At 41.8% G+C, this 20,955-nt stretch overlaps 4 protein-coding genes and 1 long non-coding RNA gene across 6 annotated transcripts in view; 3 read left to right on the top strand and 2 right to left on the bottom strand.

Moving 5' to 3' along the window:
- The first annotated feature begins 4,507 nt into the window (after nucleotides 1-4,507).
- On the top strand, nucleotides 4,508-11,104 carry aup1 (AUP1 lipid droplet regulating VLDL assembly factor). Its single transcript, XM_058063285.1, has 12 exons — nucleotides 4,508-4,849; nucleotides 5,162-5,299; nucleotides 6,406-6,556; nucleotides 6,711-6,898; nucleotides 7,104-7,176; nucleotides 7,394-7,467; nucleotides 8,369-8,435; nucleotides 9,026-9,128; nucleotides 9,212-9,349; nucleotides 10,119-10,258; nucleotides 10,352-10,440; nucleotides 10,758-11,104. Exons 1-12 carry the CDS (start codon nucleotides 4,809-4,811, stop codon nucleotides 10,801-10,803), a joined length of 1,248 nt encoding a protein of 415 aa, XP_057919268.1. The 5' UTR covers nucleotides 4,508-4,808; the 3' UTR covers nucleotides 10,804-11,104.
- On the bottom strand, nucleotides 6,398-18,924 carry LOC131110303 (uncharacterized). The gene is made up of 3 exons (XR_009120868.1): nucleotides 18,857-18,924; nucleotides 12,994-13,110; nucleotides 6,398-12,892 (listed from the first exon to the last, which is right to left on the bottom strand). It is a non-coding gene; the product is annotated as an uncharacterized LOC131110303 (long non-coding RNA).
- fnta (farnesyltransferase, CAAX box, alpha) lies at nucleotides 11,752-16,321 on the top strand. Its single transcript, XM_058063286.1, has 9 exons — nucleotides 11,752-11,967; nucleotides 12,237-12,322; nucleotides 12,436-12,550; nucleotides 12,678-12,782; nucleotides 13,012-13,138; nucleotides 13,522-13,670; nucleotides 13,964-14,026; nucleotides 14,247-14,436; nucleotides 15,212-16,321. The coding sequence occupies exons 1-9, from the start codon at nucleotides 11,840-11,842 to the stop codon at nucleotides 15,365-15,367; spliced, it is 1,119 nt and encodes a 372-aa protein (XP_057919269.1). The 5' UTR covers nucleotides 11,752-11,839; the 3' UTR covers nucleotides 15,368-16,321.
- LOC131110302 (transmembrane protein 271-like) lies at nucleotides 18,916-20,331 on the top strand. 2 transcript variants are annotated; one of them, XM_058063288.1, is made up of 3 exons: nucleotides 18,916-19,082; nucleotides 19,196-19,333; nucleotides 19,440-20,331. In XM_058063288.1, the coding sequence occupies exons 2-3, from the start codon at nucleotides 19,309-19,311 to the stop codon at nucleotides 20,117-20,119; spliced, it is 705 nt and encodes a 234-aa protein (XP_057919271.1). In that variant the 5' UTR covers nucleotides 18,916-19,082; nucleotides 19,196-19,308; the 3' UTR covers nucleotides 20,120-20,331. The 2 variants fall into 2 exon arrangements, with proteins under 2 accessions (XP_057919271.1, XP_057919270.1); XM_058063287.1 differs by having other exon boundaries at nucleotides 18,916-19,131; nucleotides 19,196-20,331.
- pigg (phosphatidylinositol glycan anchor biosynthesis class G) overlaps nucleotides 19,069-20,955 on the bottom strand; it is a 35,961-nt gene continuing 34,074 nt past the window's right edge. Inside the window, exon 15 of the transcript XR_009120867.1 lies at nucleotides 19,069-20,348. The gene's annotated coding sequence lies outside the window, so the exon portion shown is untranslated. The remainder of the gene's footprint in view (nucleotides 20,349-20,955) is intronic.

The following is a 20,955-nucleotide window of genomic DNA, read 5'->3' as shown; positions in this document are numbered from 1 at the left end:
ATGGGTTTATCCAAATGTTGTGTCGCAAACTCCAAACGAGCTTCAACATGCTTCCTCTTCAAAAATGGAGTCTTGCGTGGTGTGCGTGCATGGAGGCCATGGCGGTTGAGTGCATTACTTATTGTTTTCTTTGAAACAACGGTACCTGCTGATTCCAGGTCTTTCTGAAGCTCTCCACGAGTGGTCCTGGGCTGTTGGAGAACCCTTCTGATGATTGTTTTGACTCCTCTGTCTGAAATCTTGCGAGGAGCACCTGGCCGTGGCTGGTTTATGGTAATGCCGTGTTCTTTCCACTTCCGGATGATGGCCCCAATGGTACTCACTGGAACTTTCAGAAGTTTAGAAATGCGCCTGTAACCAATGCCTTCAGTGTGTTTTGCAACAATAAGGCTGCGTAGGTCTTTGGACAGCTCTTTGCTTTTACCCATCATGCAATGCTTCTTGTCTAACACCTTGCTGGTGAGAAACCTTTTTAAAAGGCATTAATCAGGACTAAACCGGCTGATATTACTTTGCACTAATAGGGGACAGGTTAACCTTCTAAATACTGACAAACTCCAGCTGCTTTCTTGGCTTTCCAGACCTTTTTACCCCTCCTTTTCTTCATGTGTTCAATACTTATTCCCTGTGCCATTTCACTTTATTACACATAACTTAATTTATGAACATAAATGTTTGGATTCTTTGTATGTGTGCATTACTTGGGTTGATGCCGACATCTGGTGAAAATTTCATGTCAATAGCTTGATTAGAAATATGTTTTTTGAGAGAAATGTTGACGTGTTCAATACTTATTTTCCCCGCTGTATAATGACCTCCATGTGGCCGGCTAACATTGTACTGTAACAGCCAGAGCAACCTTTACAGCCAAAGCATTAGTCATGGCACTCGTGTATGAATTGCATATCTTTTGTCATCTATTCATTTATCCTGTGTTATTGTGCTACATGTATGAAGGCCATCATGTCATTTACTTGAACAAGTCTTCCTACCTGTGAAGAACGCCGACGCCATGTTGTTGATGGTCTGCCAACACGATTACATGAGTCCTTCCCCGGGGGCCGACAGACTGCTGAGGGACACAAAAGGTTGAAGCTCCAGAAAATGCCGTCTTGTGCGTGCAATAGGTGAAACTGTCCACTGGAGAACCTATGGCATCAGATGACGATTTGGAGCTCATGTTGAGATGGATGCAGAGGGGTCCCATGGGCTGTTAAGCGACAAGCGGCTTTTCATCTGTAACACAAGTTGTAAGATTAGCGGCTATTCCTTTGCTGTAATGAAATACTCAGTTTTATAAAATTCATTCCTGCATTGAATACTTATTGTAATGATGCGGTTTTCAGAAGTAAGTTTTTTAGTCGCCATTAAAATAGACCGAATTAGAGAAGGGTTATGAGTGTGCTTTCTCTTCCGTTGTCACAATGATGCTCAAAGATAAAATCACCTAACAGATGCCTCGCCTCTGATGGCAACAGGTTCCGACACAAACTGAACACGCCATGCACACGACGTAACCAGGACATCGAGGGATTTTCACGTCAACCGAAATATTTCTAAATAAACCACTTTTAGCTTCAGTTGTCATTGACTATGACAAGGGTAGAGAACCATACTTTTAAAATGTCGGTGTACATTTGTCCCAAAGTCGTTCGCCATTATGTTATGGGTTGCAAATGAACCGGTTGAAACAATTGCTTCCGTTATTTCGAGCATTCTGCGCGCCAATTATGTCCACAAAATGGCGACTTCAGCTCGTCAACTTCGACACTGTCGGAGCGAAACGCCACTATTCGTGCTTCAACGTGACTTAAAACTTTAATACTGACCTTGTAGCATTGCTTGTGCGGCGTCAGAGTTAGATGGCAACTCCGGTGTTCTCCGTCAGGGTGTTGGAACGCCGACTCCAAATGAAATTGGCGCCAATGAAAACAATGCTGTTGCAAGACAAACCGTTTACTTCGGCACTTCTTCGCGGTCGTGGCGGTGTTAACTGTCAGTATTTTCAGCCCCAAAGCGTGTTAAGGGGCGGCCTGACTTCGACAGAGAAAGAAACACGGTTGCCGCCTGCTTCCGGTCAACTTTTTCGACTACCCAGCAACAAGAGAACAGCGCGCGCGCACACGAGATCCCCGCACTTCCTGGTTCACGCTCAACCCGCCCCACATAGCTGGCCAAACACATGCCTGCAACAGCGTTGAAAAGTTAAAAAAAATGAGCAATACACATGTAATATATTCTCAAGCATTTTCAATTAAGAGTTTCAAGAATCACGTCTATTAGTTTTACAAACAGTAGTCGATGAATGTCCAACGGAGGTACGACTATGGCCTAGCATTTTAGCTTGAACATATAAATCGTCAGCTCTTTTAACACGGCACCTATGTTTCAGCGTTTTTGACATTTCAAACATTAAATAAACACCTACGTACGGCATTCCCTCTAGAATACTTCAGCTTGGCTGCCAACAGAGTGACAGCGTAATTGGGATCGTCGGCGCCATGTTCCGGACGGAACCAGGAAGTGCAAACAGGAAGTTTCAGCGCGGATGTGACGTCGTGTTTCACAATGATTTTTACACACTATAACAAGAGAAATAATACTTTATACTCCTGAAGCACCCTGGGCACCGTTCGTAGGGTGCTCTAAAAAAAGGGAGTTTTTATTTGATTTGTTGGATTTCATGTAACGTCACCGCTGACTGGCGGATCAGTACGGTGGCCTGTGATGGACATACAAAGATGATATCAGCCTCTATCGCCCTCGTGTGGCCACTTCGAATACACACAAACGTCTTTTTGAAGTGTACTGTATTATGTACTAACAAGTATATGTTGAGAGCACACAAATGACACATGATACAAATAACATAGCCAAGATTTACAGGAAATTAAATTTTAAGGAGAAGAAATTCAAGAATTGAGGCCCTTAACTGACATCCTCCCTCGCCCGCATCATCATCAGCAGTTCCTTGTCCTCTTCATAATGTAGCGTCGATAGGCGCACATCCCAGCGTGCTTTGCGGTACTGTCTATGAAATAAATAGCTGTTAAATTACTTGTTTTAAGCCACGTAAATAGGTTATTCTTGAACACGATTCGCCAAGTCTGTTCTAAATCTATCTATTGTGTAGATGTTTGATGGGATTTTTTCAGGAGACCGTGACTGTAAACATTGTGCTGGGCAATCATATACTGTGTTTGCTCAATGGTGAAGTCGTGGCTAGTGTAAGCGTTGTCTTACTCTGCGCGGGACTGCGGGACTGCGGGACTGCAATTCCTGGGTTAATCAGGACCTGTTGACATGAAAATGTCATTGATAATACTCTATTTCTTCCAATCAACTGACCTAGTGCTAAAATACAAGAATTCCATCACACCAACTGCTATGGTTAAGAGGGACAGCCATCATCATGGCAATCATAATGATTTCTTGTATCTTTAATGGTTGCTAATCCCTGAACTCAACAAATCAATGATCTACCAACGAGAAATGAATGAATGTTTGTAACTTCTGGCCACCTCTGACGGACAAAAGATTAACAGTCACTGCGGATAATTCCCAATACAGCAATGGTGGCAAATCAGCCCGACTGTCTAGTCTGACTGGCTTGTTCCATCATGGTGGAGATGGAAAAGCAATGGAGTAGGAGGAGTTGCTTGGGAAGGTAAAAAGACTGTCAGATAGGGTGATGAGTCTGAAGATGAAAAATTAAGGTATGCCGTTCAATGTTGTTAGCGGGTATGCCCCACGAGCAGGATGGGAGTTGGAGGAAAGAGAAAAACTGGCTGGACGCTGATGAAGTCTTACACAACATCCCTGGAAGGGAAGGAGTTGTCATTGGGGCAGACTTGAATGGACCAGAGGTGTCAACGGAAGCTCGTATTGAGAGTATATAGTATATAGTATTGACACTTTTATTTTGATTAAATATTGTTTTTTTTGTTGTTTTTTTAAAGACATAGCATTGGCCGGGTTTCGATTCCCGGCCAGGAGTGTGTCCTCGTGTGTTGTTTTACTGACGTGCTTTTATTTTGAAGGCTTTGACCACCGCCTACGGGCACGTTGCCGAGCAGACTGGAAAGCACAGCTTCCGGCTCGAACATAATCATATGTTTTTTTGTATGAAAGTTGAAATATGGAAAACCAAACTGTATAATTAAAACGAGAGGGCGCGGAGAAATCGTAGTTTCAAGTGTCAACGACAGTTGAGTTTCATTTTGAAAGTAATGACTCTTACCAATTGTAAGAAATCGCCGTGGCGCCCGAGAGGCAAAAACCGGATGTAAAAAGTAATTATCGTTAATTACCCACAGTGATTTTAACATCAATTTGAACTCGTAATTTTATGTTAATTCTGTTAGTGTTAATAAAATCGTTACGTGCTCGTGTCGATTTTGTGGCGTATAAGGTAACGTTAGGGTTATGGGGGGATGTCACCCCACAAACGCGTTCCTCGATATTGTGAGATTGACATGCGAAAAATGTATTCGTGGTTTGCTTTATTTTGAAATATTTAGCCCGGAAGTGTTTCTTACTAAGGTCACTAGAACGGATAGGTCTGACCAATGCTAACATACGCTATTGAGCTAACGCATAAACTTGCTGGCGGTGTTGTCTCAAAAGCTTTCAGTCCACATTTCTTTACAACTCTTGAAGACAACAGTAACCTTTCGAATAGGTTTGCTCTCTACACGCCCTCGGGTGATACGCTGTTGTTGTGAACGTGATGACTGATTTATTTTTAGGGGAAAGATTGTGTTGTTTTAATAGCTGTGTCCTCTGAGTAAAGCTTGGACTTGACAGACATGGAGACTCCTGGTATTGAAGATATGATCGACTTTCGCCGGTAAGTCATGAGAGGCTTGCTAGCTTATGTAACGTCAGCTACACTTCGAATAATTCCACATTACTAACAATTACCCGCTCAGGATACCCCTCAAATTTATTCGCAACATCTCATCTGTAAGTTTTATATATGGAATCCCCCGAAAACGGCGTTAGGCGTTATATGCTATGACTTGTGACACACTGGCACGTAATGCCACGTATCGGAAATAAAAGCTGCAAACTGTGTTTGAGAGTTGGAGGCCAAAACATGTATTACATAAATAATATATGTTATGGGATTTTGATTAACGTGGTTTCCATTTTTGCACAGGTTACCCAAAGACACACTTGTCCTTCTACTGTTGCTGCTGTACTTTCCGGTTGGCATTTGTTTGATGTTGTTACGGATTTTTATTGGTATCCACGTGTTCTTGGTCAGCTGTGCACTGCCTGAAAGTTTTTTAAGAAGGTAAGCTTTATGCATTTGACAAATGACACTGTGCACGTTCCTTGCATCACATGATTTTCCACAGTGTTTGGTGCTTTATATGTGAAAATACAATTTGTAGACAGGTCAGGGTTTTCCACAGTACTGTGGTCCATCTGTGGCGTTGAATTGGGATGGGCTACTAGATAGACCCGATCCGACATCGCTTTGAAACATGCATGAGTGAAAGCATTCATGATGTTTTCTCAGCTCCATATAAGTTTGTGCTGATTTTAAATAAAAAAACACACATCACTTTGCACCTAATATCGCACAATATTGGTAAAAAGATGCGTTATAATTCCCAACCAAGTCAGTTATATGTGACTATGAGGTATGTTAATGAGCAGAATTACAGCACCGTGTACTGTACAGAGTTATAATGACAAGCTACAGACAATACCTGTTATAATGTGTTTGTGAGTGAGAGCCAATAGGCAGTGTCCATCTATTTTCTATGCCGCTTATCCTCACTAGAATGGCGGGGGTATGCTGGAGCCTATCCCAGCTGTCTTTGGGTGAGAGGCGGTGTACACCCTGGACTGGTCGCCAGCCAATCGCAGGGCACATATAGACAAACAACCATTCACACTCACATTTTGAACTCACAATTTGGATATGTAACATTTGTACTGGCGGCACGGCGGTCGAGTGGTTAGCGCACAGACCTCAAAGCTAGGAGACCAAAGTTCAATCCCACCCTCGGTCATCTCTGTGTGGGGTTTGCATGTTCTCCCCGTGCATGCGTGGGTTTTCTCCGGGTACTCCAGTTTCCTCCCACATTCCAAAAACATGCTAGGTTAATTGGCCACTCCAAATTGTCCATAGGTATGAATGTGAGTGTGAATGGTTGTTTGTCTATATGTGCCCTGTGATTGGCTGATGACCAGTCCAGGGTGTACCCGCCTCTTGCCCGAAGACAGCTGGGATAGGCTCCAGCACCCCCGTGACCCTCGTGAGGATAAGCGGTAGAAAATGAATGAATGAACATTTGTATTACTCATATGGTCATGAACAGAACTAACTTGAAGTCTGCTGTGTTTCATGATGTTGAGAGGTCACTCTTTTGTTCTGCCTCCGTCTAACAGGTTAATCGTGAGGGTTATGTGCTCGGTCTTGGGGATGCACGTGAGGCAGAAAAATCCTCGATCCAGAGACAGGAATACCAAACTGTATATATGCAATCACGTGACCGAGTTTGATCACAACATAATCAACCTCCTGACCCCCTGCTGCACTGTGAGTCCTCTTCAAAAATGTAATGATTTTAAGTTTTATTATGTGTATTTACTCTTTTTTTATGCAAAGCACTTTAAATTGCTCTGTTTACAAATTAAGCTCTATAAATAAACTCGCTTTGCCTGGACAAATAATCAACACTCCTCTTCATTAGCCCCAGTTGGAGGGCTCCACAGGTTTTGTGTGTTGGGCCAGAGGTTTCATGGAAGTCCGCTTGGCACCTGGCCAGGGAGCGATAGGAGAGTCTCTTCAGAGGTACTGCTCCACTGACGGTACCTCACCCTTGCTTCTGCTTCCTGAGGAGGACACTACAAACGGCCACGCTGGCCTGCTCAAGTTCAGGTCAGTACGAAAACATTACACTTGTTCTCTTCAGATCTACTGCATCAAATCATCCAGAATCTGTGTTTAAAAACATAGCACTTCTTCAAAGTCTTGCTCCGTTTTGTTTGCTTCCATTCCAGATTTGATTCCATAATTGTTTGTGATAACAGGGCTAACATCCGTATATTGTACATAGTCATCTAATCTCTTCTTTCCTCCACAGTTCCTGGCCTTTCTCGCTGACAGACTCCATTCAACCTGTGGCCTTGCGGGTTGCACGACCCCTGATTGCTTTGGTAATTTTAATATTGGTATTTTCTGTCCCTGCATAAACACAGGTCATTATTTTTCATGCCCAGTTATCGTTTTATTACCGATAAAGACCGAGGTCTTTGTAATTGAATGCCCTGCACAATCTGTACATTGTTTCTAATACTAAAAGTGGTGGATAATCAAGGCTACTTTATAATGCCACAAAATCACATGACCTTTTTTGTGTTTTTACATTTGCAGAGCACACCAGAGTCCAGTTGGTTGACAGAGCTTTTATGGACATTTTTTGCTCCATTTACAGTGTATCATGTAAGGTACTACATAACTTTATCATTATTATTATCACTATCAGCTGCAGCATCTTGTGGTTACATCATCACAGTATGGACTGTATGTAATTTTTTTTCTTCTCAATGTTTAAAGTGTAGTGTTGCTCTACATGGTGTGGAGGTGCGATGTCATGAGGCCGGTGTGTTTTCTAAGACTTATATATCTATCTACAGCACCCGCCAGTGTATTGAAACAGCGAGGTCAATTTATTTTATTTTTGATGCGGACAGAAAACGTACGGGTTTGACACAAAATGATGAATATGAGACGAGAAAGCAATATTTTTAAAAAAGCACTTATGAATCTTGAGGGAGGATGGAAAATCAGTCACAATCATTGCTCAAACACTCATCATGCATAGCCAGTACAACCATTTTGAATGTCCTGAAGAAAAAGCAGATGTTGAACGGGTAGAACAAGGAAAACATCAGCAGGTGATGATAAACACTGAGACAGCTGTAAAGGTATTATTACCATCTACTGTTTATGGAAAAGTTTATGAACGTAAAGTACAATGGCTACACCAGAAGATGCAGACATGAGCAAGAAGGAATTTTTTTCTGGAATTTTCTTTTTTTTCCCACCTCTAAATGCAGTCTACACAGGCAAAACTTGTACCCAATCGGAAAGGTAGCGTACACATTCATTGTACATTATATATTCAATGTAACAGGACACACCTGGGCAACAAAACACACCTTGCCGAACAATACTTTTGCTTTAAAGATTAGAACCGGATTGTAAGAAGAGCATGAAAGTGCAAAAAGAGGAAGCAAGAGTGCTTGTAATTTTCTTAAGACTTTGTTCAGGAGGAATGTTTTGATTGTGGAAAAAAAAAAGTAATTATTTTCTAGATATCCTAACTTTTTTCTTTTCTGTCCTCAGTTGGTTACCACCAGTCTCCCGACAGGATGGTGAATCCTCGCAGGAATTTGCCAACAAAGTCCAGGAGGTAAACTACAGCGAGTCATATGGACATTTATAACCTCAAGTCAACTTCAATCCATGCAATTACTCCCGTCTTTTCTAGTTTATTTATGTATCTATCAATCTATAAATATACAGTATATAGATATACAGTCATCCCTCGCCATCGCGCTCCAAACATCTCTCCCTCACGCTATTGCAGGTTTTTAAAAAGTAATCAATAAATGGCCAATGTTTTCTGGTTGACTATGGCCTGTTGTTAGAAAAAATATATATATTTAAATAAATTTATATGTATTATTGTGGTCATTAGCAAACCTACAGAAACGCTTAGCATGGTAACACTTGTCCATGAAAGCACTGAATGTAGCATGTTTACATTAGCATAGTAGCATTTTTATCCATTTTCATTAATATTAACATTGGCAGACACTTAGCATTATCGTGCTTGGTTTTGCATGCTAAGATTAGCATAGTAACATTTTAGCTGATTTCAAAAGTAGAAACATTTATCAACACTTAGTGCCGTCATCTTGTTTTCAACTATTTTGTGTCTTTATGCATCACACACACAACTCACTAAAGTGTGACATCGGTGGGTCTCCATGCTTTCAGCTGCTAGCCTGTGAACTTGGCTTGGTCTCAACAAAGATCACTAAAGCCGACAAAGCAGAGCACATCAAACGGAAACGACATGCTGCGCCGCAAACATCTTCAAGTAAGCAAATCCCTCAACATCCTGCTGTATGAGCAGACAATTTGGCAGATTGTATTTCCATTCTGATGTATTGGTCATTGTAGGCGTGCGACCCGGTTCTATTGGCCTGGGTTTCATGGTGCCGAGTATGGGAACAGATGAGCGTAGGATTGCTAAGATGGCCCAGCAAGTGAAGGACGTACTGCCTCACATCCCACTGAATGTCATTGTAAAGGACTTGGGTAAAGTAAAACACAATCGGCACACTTTTACCCGTCCATCCCACATCATCCTTCCTTGCACAGTCCTCTTTTCTACCAAAGTCATATGAATATGGATTATGTAATTGCATTGATGTGCTGCAACATCATGTGCTCCTTTCTCACTGAAGGGAGTTTTTATGCTGCTTAAATGATTAAATGTCTGTTGAGGGAAATGATGGACAACGTTTGTAAATACACGCTGACATATACAAATGTATATCCCGAGCACAGAGAACAAAGGACATAAAGTCATTTTAGCCACATACTAATACTATCTGGAACACTTGTGGTATGTTCACAATAAATAATGTTACTTTGAAAATTTACGCCATAATTTATATTAATCACACTGGTCACTGGAATTCAACAATTACCTCACAATTAGCTACTGTTGCGGCCATAACCCATATAATGTCACCAAAGGTGACTATAGGGGTGTTATTTCATTCCTTGAGGGCTCTAAAAAAAAAACACCATTTTTTTCATCTAAAAACTGCATTTGATGTTGAGTTGTGTTGTCATTTGCTAATATTTGCATTTATTTGACGATCTGAAGCATTTCCAGTCCAGTTTGGCCAGAAAATTAAGCCCACAAGTTCTATCCATTCATTTTCTATACCGCTTATCTTCATTAGGGTCGCAGTTGTACGCTGCCGCTTACACCCTGTATTGGTCGCCAGCCAGTCGCAGGGCAACCACGTATGTGATGCACAGTGAGACTTAAAGTTGCCTTTTGATGATTCTACAGCAAAAACCAATTGTGTTGACATTACAATAACAAACCTGCTGGAGAACAAGGAGGAAGCCTCGATGGAAGACACTGCGATGTCGTCATTCGGAGCGTCAATGAACAGCACACACAGTTCTGGTTCTGCTCCAACTATAAAGGTTTGGCCTTATGTTTATTGTTTATGTTACTGTTTCCTATCTTTTCTTTTTCTGTCTCAATGCAATCTTAACTCCATGTCATCTTCTTCACAGCCTGCTGCCAAATCTTTTGGGAAATCACCAGCTGACAGGCATTTGTCTCTCCAAGAGAGGAAGGAAGCGCTGTACAGTTTTGCACGAAGGTTAGATTTCTTCGTCCTTAGCAGTGCAGTCGTCCATCATGTATCACGGTTAATTGTAAATAGATTTCAATATTAATAAACAGAAAGCTGTTTGACTTATTTGCCATCATTACAGCCCTGTAGACATGGAATGGGAGGAGCACTCTACCATTTTGGACATGTCATAGCTGACTCATTGCAGTGCTTCATGCAATGTAATCTAATGTAATGTCTCAATCAACTTAGTCTTCACTACAAAGTGGGAATTATGAGTGTTGTAGTGTTGTCGATGTCTTGATAAAGCATTGATGCTCAAGCGTTTCCTGTTTGTTTTCCAGACGCTATATTGAAAAACACGGATTGGATCAAGAGGACAGTCAGTGAACACTTTGGGTCAAAAAGCCGCCATTCTCAACAGGAAGAAGCATTCAATTTATCTGCCTAGCCTCCAAGATGATTTTTATATTCAGTCAATTGCAGGGTGTTGGAAAAAAGACTTTGCAGATATTGCAGACAAGTGTTCCCAACATGTATAAGTTGGAAAGATGATTTATGCATGTTCAATACTTCATTCTGGCTGATGCGTAATTTTGATAACTTTGTATTACGATGCTGACTGTGAATCATCTATTTATTTTTATAATGTCCAGAGTCGTCGATTGAAATAAAGTTCAGCTTGACCGTGCATTTGGAGGAATTATTTCATAACACTGCACAACAGCTTTCTTTGCCTCATTTCCAATAGTGTTTGATTATAGCAAGTGATTGATTTGTTAAACCCATACAGTTACATGTACAGCATTATTTGGTTGAATTCAGACTAATATATTTGATTTAGTTTACATACGTTAGAATACTCCACACAGAGATGCCCGAGGGTGGAATCGAACTCGGGTCTCCTGGCTGTGTGGCCGCCGTGCAGCCCGACAAGTTAACTGTTTGTTCCAAGTCGTGGTGGCAGGGTAACAAGTGAATAAGTGAACTAGTTAACGGAGACGAGAACCCGTGAGTCCCGATCATTTGAAGACTCGTGATTTTTGAGCGACTCGTTTATGACTCGTTTTTTTCCATGGGGCTAATAAGCTTTCACTGCAGTAATTGTAGTAGTTGCACAATTAGTGACATGTTAACTGTTTAAAAAGCGGCAGTATGTGAGTTGATGAATCGAAGACGAGAGTTATGAACGACTCGTTCATGACTCGCACAGCTGTCTTAAAATATGCCGTCATTTTCCACCCATACCAGAAGCGTAGCTACATACAATTTGGGCTACATGAACAATTTTCCCGACCACTATAATATGTAAAAAATAAAAAGAATCGCTACATATCGTCCAGGGTATCAGGCCCGTGAACCGGAAATGACGTTCTTCTCTTTCCTCCCTGAGCATTGACGTGATAAATAAGCTAATACGTTAGCAATGTCGGGTATGGAGGATATTTCCAACGATTTTGGAACATTTAAAGAAGATGGTGAGTTTAATGTATTGGCGGGAGACCATGTCGACGATGGCTATGTCTTGGACCCGACTCGGTACATGTTTTACAGGTAGGTTTTTGTTACAGAATGTCAAGTGTTTAGCTAGGTAGCTGCTTATTAGTTCAACTAAATCATAGAATGACGACTGTCTTTCGTGTACTTTTTGAGTATGAAAAACATTAAATGAATGTGGCTATTTTCAAAATTAGCATTACTTAAATGTTGATGTTGAGTTACAGGTGCCTCCCCAAACAAGTCCTACTGCATTCATCTCTAACATTTGGTATCGTGTACGGTGTTCGTTGTCTCAACTAGTTTTATTGGTGTGTTTGTTTCAGAGACAGAAAGGAGTGGGCTGACCTGGAGCCTGTTCCTCAGGATGATGGACCAAACCCTGTTGTCAAGATTGCTTATTCAGAAAAGTGTGAGTTTGTTGGAGATATGTAATGCAATGCAACGGTGCCTCAGTAGCCAGTGGCGCCATAGACATGTAAATAAATGACTGTTTTTGTTAATTTAGTGTCTGTCTTTCAACAGTCTCTGATGTTTTTGATTATTTCCGTGCTCTCCTGAAGAATGATGAAAAGAGCGAAAGAGCTTTCGCCTTGACGGCAGACGCCATTGAGTTGAATGCAGCGAATTACACAGTGTGGTAAGGTTGTTGTTGGCAAGTTTGATTGGAAATTGTTTTAAATTCAGTTTAATTTAAGTTCACTGTCTGTTACAAGATGTTTTTTGAAAGGCAGTTGAATCACTGGCGGTTTTGTGGCAACATGCAGGCACTACAGGCGGGTATTGCTACAAGCTCTGGCGAAGGATTTGAGGGAGGAAATGAGGTACATTACAGCCATCATTGAGGATCAACCGAAAAACTACCAAGTCTGGTGAGTGCATGTAAAGAAATGTAAATTGAAATGTCTTTCAACTTACCACTTCCACACGGGAATGAGAGGGAGAGCCTGTTTTTCCACTCCAGCTCAGCTATGGCGTGTCCCTGTCAGCCATACATGTACTATATATTTACACAGGCTCTCTTGAAAATGAATTGCACAGAGAAACAATGTTGTAAAGTGGAAAAAAAAGAAAAAACTCAACATTGCAACTGTCTTCCAGGCATCACAGGCGTATCGTGGTAGAGTGGTTGAACGACCCCTCAGAGGAGCTGGAGTTCATTGCGGACATCCTCAGCCAAGACGCCAAGAACTACCATGCCTGGCAACACAGGCAGTGGGTCATCCAGGTTAGTTAGATGATAATCCATGGTTATTATTTTACCATAACGATACCATACAATAACAAACCATAGTCCATATAGTAGATATAATCAAAATAAAATAGGCCATTTAAGACATAAATAAGATGTGTGTTTCCTTTAATCCATACATTATCTATACTGCTTGGCCGGTCTGGGTGGCAGGAATGCTGGAGCCTATTCCAGCTGGTTACACCCTGGACTGGTCGTTAGCCAATCACAGGGCACATATAGACAAACAACCATTCACACTCACATTCATACCTATGGACAATTTAGAGTCGCCAATTAAGCTAGCAGCGTAAGTCCCAAAATGTGTGTGAAAGTGCCAAATTCCGACAGGTTTTCCATTGTTTCCATTACAATTTTAGGAGTACAAACTATGGGACACGGAGCTGGAGTTTGTAGAGAATCTCTTGGAGGAAGATGTGAGGAATAATTCTGCCTGGAACCAGAGGCATTTTGTCATCTCGCTCACGACAGGCTTCTCCGATCAGGCCGTGCTGGAGAGAGAGATTGAGTAAGTCTGTCCGTGTCCCAAATTGTCTTTCCCATCACATTTCTACCCATTTCTGTGGAGTCGGAGTCTCCCACAGCGCTGCACGGAAGCTGGGGGAGATGATGTCATGGTTTAATTTACATAATTGGCCCATAACGCACAACTTCGGCCAGAGTTATTTTCAAAAGGATAATTCATAATGCCCCCTACAGAGAACATACTAACTCCTTATCACTTGCCAACAATAAACAGGATTGTTTATGGTTATTCTACGCCCAACTGTCTATCTTACCTCCATTTGTGTCGTCACATAGGTACTGTTTGACCCAGATCAGAAAGGCCCCCCACAATGAAAGTGCATGGAATTACTTAAAAGGGTAAGACATTTATTTCTTATGTCTTATATTTCTTATGTCTGCCACCATGAAGGCAATATTGATTGGTTTCATCTCCCGATGAGTTGCATCTTGTACCGACATGACTGATTCTAATTTGGGTAGCATAACGACTATAATGGTCATTATCACTGCCGTCACTTCTATTATTGGTACTGGTAACCAACCATATAGTGATCGCCAATCCTGATTGTTCTCCAAGGATGCTCCAAGACAGAGGTCTGTCGTCCCAGCCCGGCCTGATGGAAAAAGTCCTGGAACTGAAGGAGACGCGTTGTTCCTCTTACCTTCTAGCCTTTCTCTTTGATTGCTATGAAGATGCTTTGGAGAGCAGCCGCGAAAAGGAGAATGCGGAGGAAGAACGCACAGAGGCCTTAAAGCAAGCTCTAGAAGTAAGTACGATGATTCCTGATAAAACTGCTTGAGGGGTCATTATCCCACATCTTTACATTGTTGTCATCCAGGCCAGAGCCAATCAGTGGGAGTTTTATTGAAACGTGGAGGAAAAAAATAATACTTGCCGTGTCATGTGACATTTCTAAATAGAATATAGATATATAAATTTTTAAAAAAGCAGCTGTAGGGGAACTTGTTGGCACCAGAGTAAACATCAGGTTAGTTTACATGAATTTACTATACAGACATTTATGGAAGTTGACCTTTTAATACTAGCAAGATCCGCTAATAGTAAGAATACTCCAACAACACCGGCTGCTTTTTCTCCTCTGAACTACTTTGAACCCCCAAATTCCCTCCGCATCTGACGGTAAAAGTAACTTCAATTGTTCATCTATCAGATGGTGCCATGCAACCACTTCTTATTTCAATGACCATAAAAGTGAAAATGAATAAACATTTAAAGCAGAGGAAAAAGAAATCAGCCAGTATGCTGGGGAGTGAATAGCAAACCACAAGTAGGGAAGCAACTAATGTATTGTTCAAGGTAGCGACTATCGTTTACCGACGGTACAAAGAGCAGTTACATGACCAACCACTGTGCTGTAGCACATTTGTGAAAGATCATTGTTCATCCATCCACAACAATGACATACTCTGCCACTAGATGGCAGAAGGTATATCAGTAACCTGTGTATCCACGTTACCACTCATATATCATCATTTTTAATACTTTTTGCACCAAAAGTGACTCTTTTGTCTTCTTCCAAGGTGTGTCAACTTCTAGCCCAGGAGAAGGATAACATCCGTAAGGAGTATTGGCTGTTTTTGGGACGTTCTCTAAAGAGCAAATATGGATTGAGCGGACCTCTAACATCTGATGCCGAAACTTCATCTCCGACGGCTGAGCGGCAGGAAATGAACTAGACAAGCCATGCCCACTCCACTACCACAAAACCTGCTTGCTGAACTTGTTATCACCGTCAACTGCAGTTTTGCGTCTTGTATAATAAGATTCCCACTACAAAGGCTCACATAGGGAAGGAAATGACAGCTTATCTATACTATGGCTGTCGAAAACATAACTTGCTGTATGAATAGGTACAAATCACACACATTGGGACAAGCTGTTATGATGGCAGACAGGCACAGTGGAGCGTCCCCACAGTCACAAGAGTCTGACGCTCTTTTTATAACTTTCTTCTGACCTCAACGCATCAACAGCAGTGCAGTTCCAACACCATGTACAGTATGCATCTCCTAAATGTCATAACATTTTTATTATGTGTGGTCTATATGTGCTCAGAAATCCTAGACTAGATGCGCTTAATTTAAATGTTAGTTCAGTTCATATATGGTACATATATGTCAAGCAGGATGGAAATAATTTCTGTTTCATGTCCTACGTTTATGTATGTAGTTGATCACTCTGCTCTCCTTAAATGATAGACTTTTAGTTGGTCGATATTGCTCACATGTCATCATGTTACATTGCAATGCAAGCAACAGGACGTCTTCACTAAAAGCACTCTCAAGTAGCTTATTTGCGTTTTAAAGCGACTTTGAAACTGAGTCACTATTAAATCTTTCAATATCACTCTGTGTTTTCATGTTTAATAGTGTGGAGGGGGGATGTATCCCATTCACAATAAGTGGGTAATAATTTACACATACACTATGTGGGGGGGGGATACCACCAGTGAACAATGCTAATTGAAGAGAGAAGGGGAGCATCGACATCCAAATAGATGTTTATGCGGGTACATCAATTACTCTTGTTTTTTTGGACGTACATTACATCTCATTTTATTGTTCTACCTCAGTGATGCCCAAAGTATGGGCTGTGGTGATACTGCAGGCGGGCAATGAGAGGTCATTAAAATTATGATTAATTAGGAACCTTATACAGTTTATGGCTTGAATGCAGTTATGAAAAGTATGAGAATTAATTCTGACTTAATTCTGTCTTGTGTGTACACCACAGATTAAAAGTTTGGGCTTCCTTTATCCCCCTGCTTTCATTTCAATCCTGAATCTTAATAATAATAATATCATTATGATTATTATTACTTTAATAATAATAATAATGGGCGGCACGGCGGTCGAGTGGTTAGCACGCAGACCTCACAGCTAGGAGACCAGGGTTCAATTCCACCATCGGCCATCTCTGTGTGGAGTTTGCATGTTCTCCCTGTGCATGCGTGCGGGTACTCCGGGTACTCCGGTTTCCTCCCACATTCCAAAAACATGCGAGGTTAATTGTCAACTCCAAATTGTCCATAGGTATGAATATGAGTGTGACTGGTTGTTTGTCTATATGTGCCCTGGGATTGGCTGGCCAACAGTCCAGGGTGGACCCCGCCTCTTGCCCGATCCCAGCTATCCCAGCTGTATTATTATTATTATTATTAAGTAAGTTAAGTGCTCTGAGAACGCAGCATTTTGTCTATGTACTGTTTATAGGACAAAGGTGGACCGCTGACATTTTTTAGATTTTCAAGTGAGCCCTGAGTTGGTAAAGTTTGGGAACCCCTGTTCAACTTATCATTGAGCTTTGCTAGAAAGTCCTGGGCTAACAAATCTGAAAAACTTTGTGAAGATCCATGAAGCAATGACGAGTGTTCATCCTCTTAAAGAACAATCACCGTGATGGCAAGGAATGCACTTTAGATATTAATCTCCTTTCTGCATCAGCTGCTTCCAGCAGACCAGCATGTGGAAGCCTGCGGGATGATTTATAATTGGCTTCAATATTTTCAGCTTAATGAAATGATGGTGATGTCGAGTGACCTGACACTGCTGGGGACTGAAATCTTTTCAAATCAGAGTGTCCTTGAATGCTCCATTTTGCTTCTATGAGAAGTCTCTCCAAGGAAACCAATTGGTAATATTTATCACTCATTAATCCAGACCATTCAATTGATTTGCTTTCATTTACAAGGCTTCATTTATAATAAAGACTCAATACTGAGAAGCTTTTTTGGCTGATGTTACTCATTAATTCTACGGTTGTTTTCTGTTCTGTCTACACAAATGTAGTCACTTGTATCTCGGAAGTAGATGGAGTCCAAACATTTGTAGACCAGTGTTTCTATTAGCTGGCCAACACAAAACTAAACACAAAATAGAACAACAATAGATTTTTAACATTATTATAGCCCTCTTAAGAAATAGCACCCCTACAGTACATTATACAGTACATTATAGTAGACAGAAAATAAGCAATTTAAGACATAAATACAACTCGAGTTTGTGTGCGTGGTAGAAAATGGTGTGTGGACAGGAAGCGCTGTCAGAGGTTCAGAGTTGAGTTTCAGCATCCCATGTTAGGGATTATTGTGCCTGTTCTGAGATCATTCCAACTTTCAGGCGATCAAGTCTGGTGCTTGTGGATCTCAGAGAACATTACATTAACATTACTGACACCTAGTGACCAGTGTAGAATACTACATATGATCATTTTTATGCTGGAAAATGCTGAATTTAGGCAAAATATGCGATATATGTTTGGACTAATTATAGGTTGTATTCAACCGTGAAAATCACGGTTTGAAAAAGCAGTGAAGCCGTGAACTTGTAAACACTAATGGATGACTGTACTCACTCCCTTGTATGTTAGCCTTTTCGTAATTATAAAATAAATATAAATAAATAAATAACTTATAATAATTACATGTAACATTTTAGGTGGACCTAACAGTGATGGCTTTGGTGTATTCCAGCGTTGTGTGCATGCAGCAGAACCAAATGTATTATAAGGGCTTCCCTGACAAAAAAAAAAAAAAAAAAAAACTCATCAAACTTATCGGGCCATTAAATTCTCTCATTTTCTCCAGCATGAAAATACTCCGCCATGGATGACTCTTCATTCTTGGATTTTAATAAAACTATCTCCAGAGCCTTCGCTGGTCCAAGTTTATTTAAAGAGCTCTTTATCACAGTCACACACTCACCCAGTACTGTACATGTATAATATAGTACACTACAGTGGTATTGCCCATCCCTTTTCATGTGGACTTTTCCAAGTACTTACTGCCCTTAGTACCCTTAGTAATTTTCCATCTAAATGAACATGAAAGAAGAGGAATGGAACAAGCTGCATCAACACTTCACCTTTCCCCTTGAAAGTATCGTACTCAGCTCCATCTGGGAGCAGCGTCTTAGCTTTAACCACATGTTTGCTTTATCTTGTGACTTGTATTTACACTTTTATTCCAAATCATTTCCTGCATTTATTTGTACCCGGCGTCATAAGCCTTTAGCTTCACTGCTAATCCAATGTTGTAGTAGGACCAAACAGCGAATTGACAGTGCCTTATTTTATTGATTGGACACAACAAACACCGCCATACACACCAGAGACAGGTGGACAGGCACTTAGCAGCTGAAATAAAGAGCCTGGAGTCGGTTTCCTACCTGGAAACCCTGGTGCTAACCCGAGCTAGCAGGTCTTCAAAGCGAGGCCCCTCCCGCCACACACGAACACGGCGCGAAAGAGAAAGAGAGAGAGAGAGAGAAAGAGAGAGAGAGAGAGAGAGAGAGAGAGAGAGCTCCAGAGCTCGAGAGAGAGAGCGAGAGAGCTGGAGAGAGAGACAGCCCAAACTTCCGCTTTGAGGCGGGTTGTGTGTGAAGGTGATGAGCGGTAAGGTGGATCAGTGATCAATGTTTATAAAAGGATTATCGATGAGGCGGTAAGTGCAATAAAGAAGAGGCCTTGCCTTCCTGCCATTAATTATTTAATTCTTTCCGGTAAAGCGGTCGGGATGCGAGAAAGACGCCACAGCGGCGCGGATCGCCGCCTGTGAACAGGAGGAGAACCGGTCCATGATGTCCGCTGCCGGTGAGGTTCCTCCCCGAGCAGACGGAGGATGAAGAAGGTGGACTATAATGAAGGTGAGTGGCAAAGGACTGTGCGTCGTCCTGTCCGGCAGCCTCCTCTTCGTGTGCGCGCTCAGCGAACTTGTTGTGGGATTAAGATGCGTCTCGCTGGGTTCCTCAGTCAAAGAACATTTCCACCTGGGCGCCGCGGCTGGAGCTTTCTACTCCGGGATGCTGCTCGGATCCGGGCAGGTCCTCCTGGGCGTCGCGCTGCTCTGCTGCACCGGGAAGCCGCGCAGCAGGAACTTGGTCCTCCTGGGGGTTGTGGTCTTCTTGTTGGGGGTCCTCGCCGCCTTCTCCGGAGCCGTGGTGGACGGGGACACCGCTTCTCTGGTGGAGAGGAAATACACCCACTACTGCTTCCACTCGGGACTGCTGAGCTCCGCCTGTGAGCAGCTGAGGGAGTACCATCAGAGTCTGGTCATCTCCACGGTTCTCAGCACGTTGGAGTGCCTCCTGGGGCTGCTCAACCTGCTGCTCATCCAGCGCTACAAAGCGGCGCAGTTTTCCAGGAGCAGGCCGGGTCAGAGGCACAGTTCCGGGCCCATCATCTTCAGCGAGGAGCGGGACTGCTCCTCCGCGGATTTCCAGCCTGTGTCTTACATCAATTTAGCGGTATTGAACGTGTTCGATGAGACTGGAGCGGAGGTGCAGCGCGGCGGACACCCTTCCATCGAGCTGCCGGGGTACTCACCATCAGACCCGGAGGTCAACCGCTGCTTCCCCTTCTCTTACCCGCTCCCCAGCGACCTGCCGCCGGCTTATGAGGACATCTTCCCCGCTGAGGTGTGCAACACATAGCCGCTGTGGATGTGCTGTAACTCTCTTCATCCTCCGTCACCAACCGAGGAAGGCTTCAGGTTCTTACACCTGCTTATGTTGAACAATCACACTCATAACCCAAATAAAAGGCAAGCAGCTTGTATACATCTGTGTTGGAATATTTGCTGTTCAGATTTATACTTCAATAAAAAGGATATTTAATCTCATTGGACGTATCCACGTGTCCAAATCAGTCAGCATGAAAAACCTGGGGACATTTTGGACTGGTGAAAGTTATACAGAGCATCTGGAAAGTATGACTGAAGCCTTCTGCTTATAGTTACTGAGAGCCTTATCCCAAAATGGAAAAAAAACATTTCCCCCCTCCAAATTCTACACAAAATACCCCATAACGATGACATAAAAATTGTTTTTTTGGAAATGTTTAGAAATGAATTAAAAATATATACAGTAGATATTTTAAAAAGAAATATGAACGCAAGTATTCAGAGCCTTCACTTTTTACTGGTTCTAAATCTTGTTCCAATTGATTTTTTTTGTAACATCCCACAATGGTAATCTAAAAATGTTTTATGCAAATTTTTGCAAATTAATTAAATATATTTTTTAAAGAAAGCCACATGTACTTAAGTATTCACAGCCTTTGCTTTTTACTGATTAGATATCTTTCTCCTTCATTTTCTTTCCTAAAAATTCGACAAACCACATAACGATAAGATGAAAAAATTTATGAAAAAAATTTAAAAACATTTAAAAAATCACATGTATAAATATTCACAGCCTTCACATTTCACTGATAAGAAATCTTTCTCCAAAATGGAATGAATTAATTTTCTTTCCTAAAAATTTGACAC

This window comes from Doryrhamphus excisus, chromosome 23, assembly GCF_030265055.1.
Source record: "Doryrhamphus excisus isolate RoL2022-K1 chromosome 23, RoL_Dexc_1.0, whole genome shotgun sequence".
Classification (NCBI taxonomy): Eukaryota; Metazoa; Chordata; class Actinopteri; order Syngnathiformes; family Syngnathidae; genus Doryrhamphus; species Doryrhamphus excisus.
This window is presented reverse-complemented; position numbering and strand designations above follow the sequence as displayed.

Coding starts and splice junctions, on each gene's coding strand:
- fnta (XM_058063286.1), top strand. CDS start 11,840: ATGTCGGGTATGGAGGATATTTCCAACGATTTTGGAACATTTAAAGAA. Junction 12,323..12,435: donor GATTGCTTATTCAGAAAAGT/GTGAGTTTGTTG, acceptor GTCTTTCAACAG/TCTCTGATGTTTTTGATTAT. Junction 13,671..13,963: donor GTGCTGGAGAGAGAGATTGA/GTAAGTCTGTCC, acceptor GTCGTCACATAG/GTACTGTTTGACCCAGATCA.
- LOC131110302 (XM_058063287.1), top strand. CDS start 19,328: ATGAAGGTGAGTGGCAAAGGACTGTGCGTCGTCCTGTCCGGCAGCCTC.
- aup1 (XM_058063285.1), top strand. CDS start 4,809: ATGGAGACTCCTGGTATTGAAGATATGATCGACTTTCGCCG. Junction 5,300..6,405: donor CCTGAAAGTTTTTTAAGAAG/GTAAGCTTTATG, acceptor TCCGTCTAACAG/GTTAATCGTGAGGGTTATGT. Junction 6,899..7,103: donor GCTGGCCTGCTCAAGTTCAG/GTCAGTACGAAA, acceptor TTTCCTCCACAG/TTCCTGGCCTTTCTCGCTGA.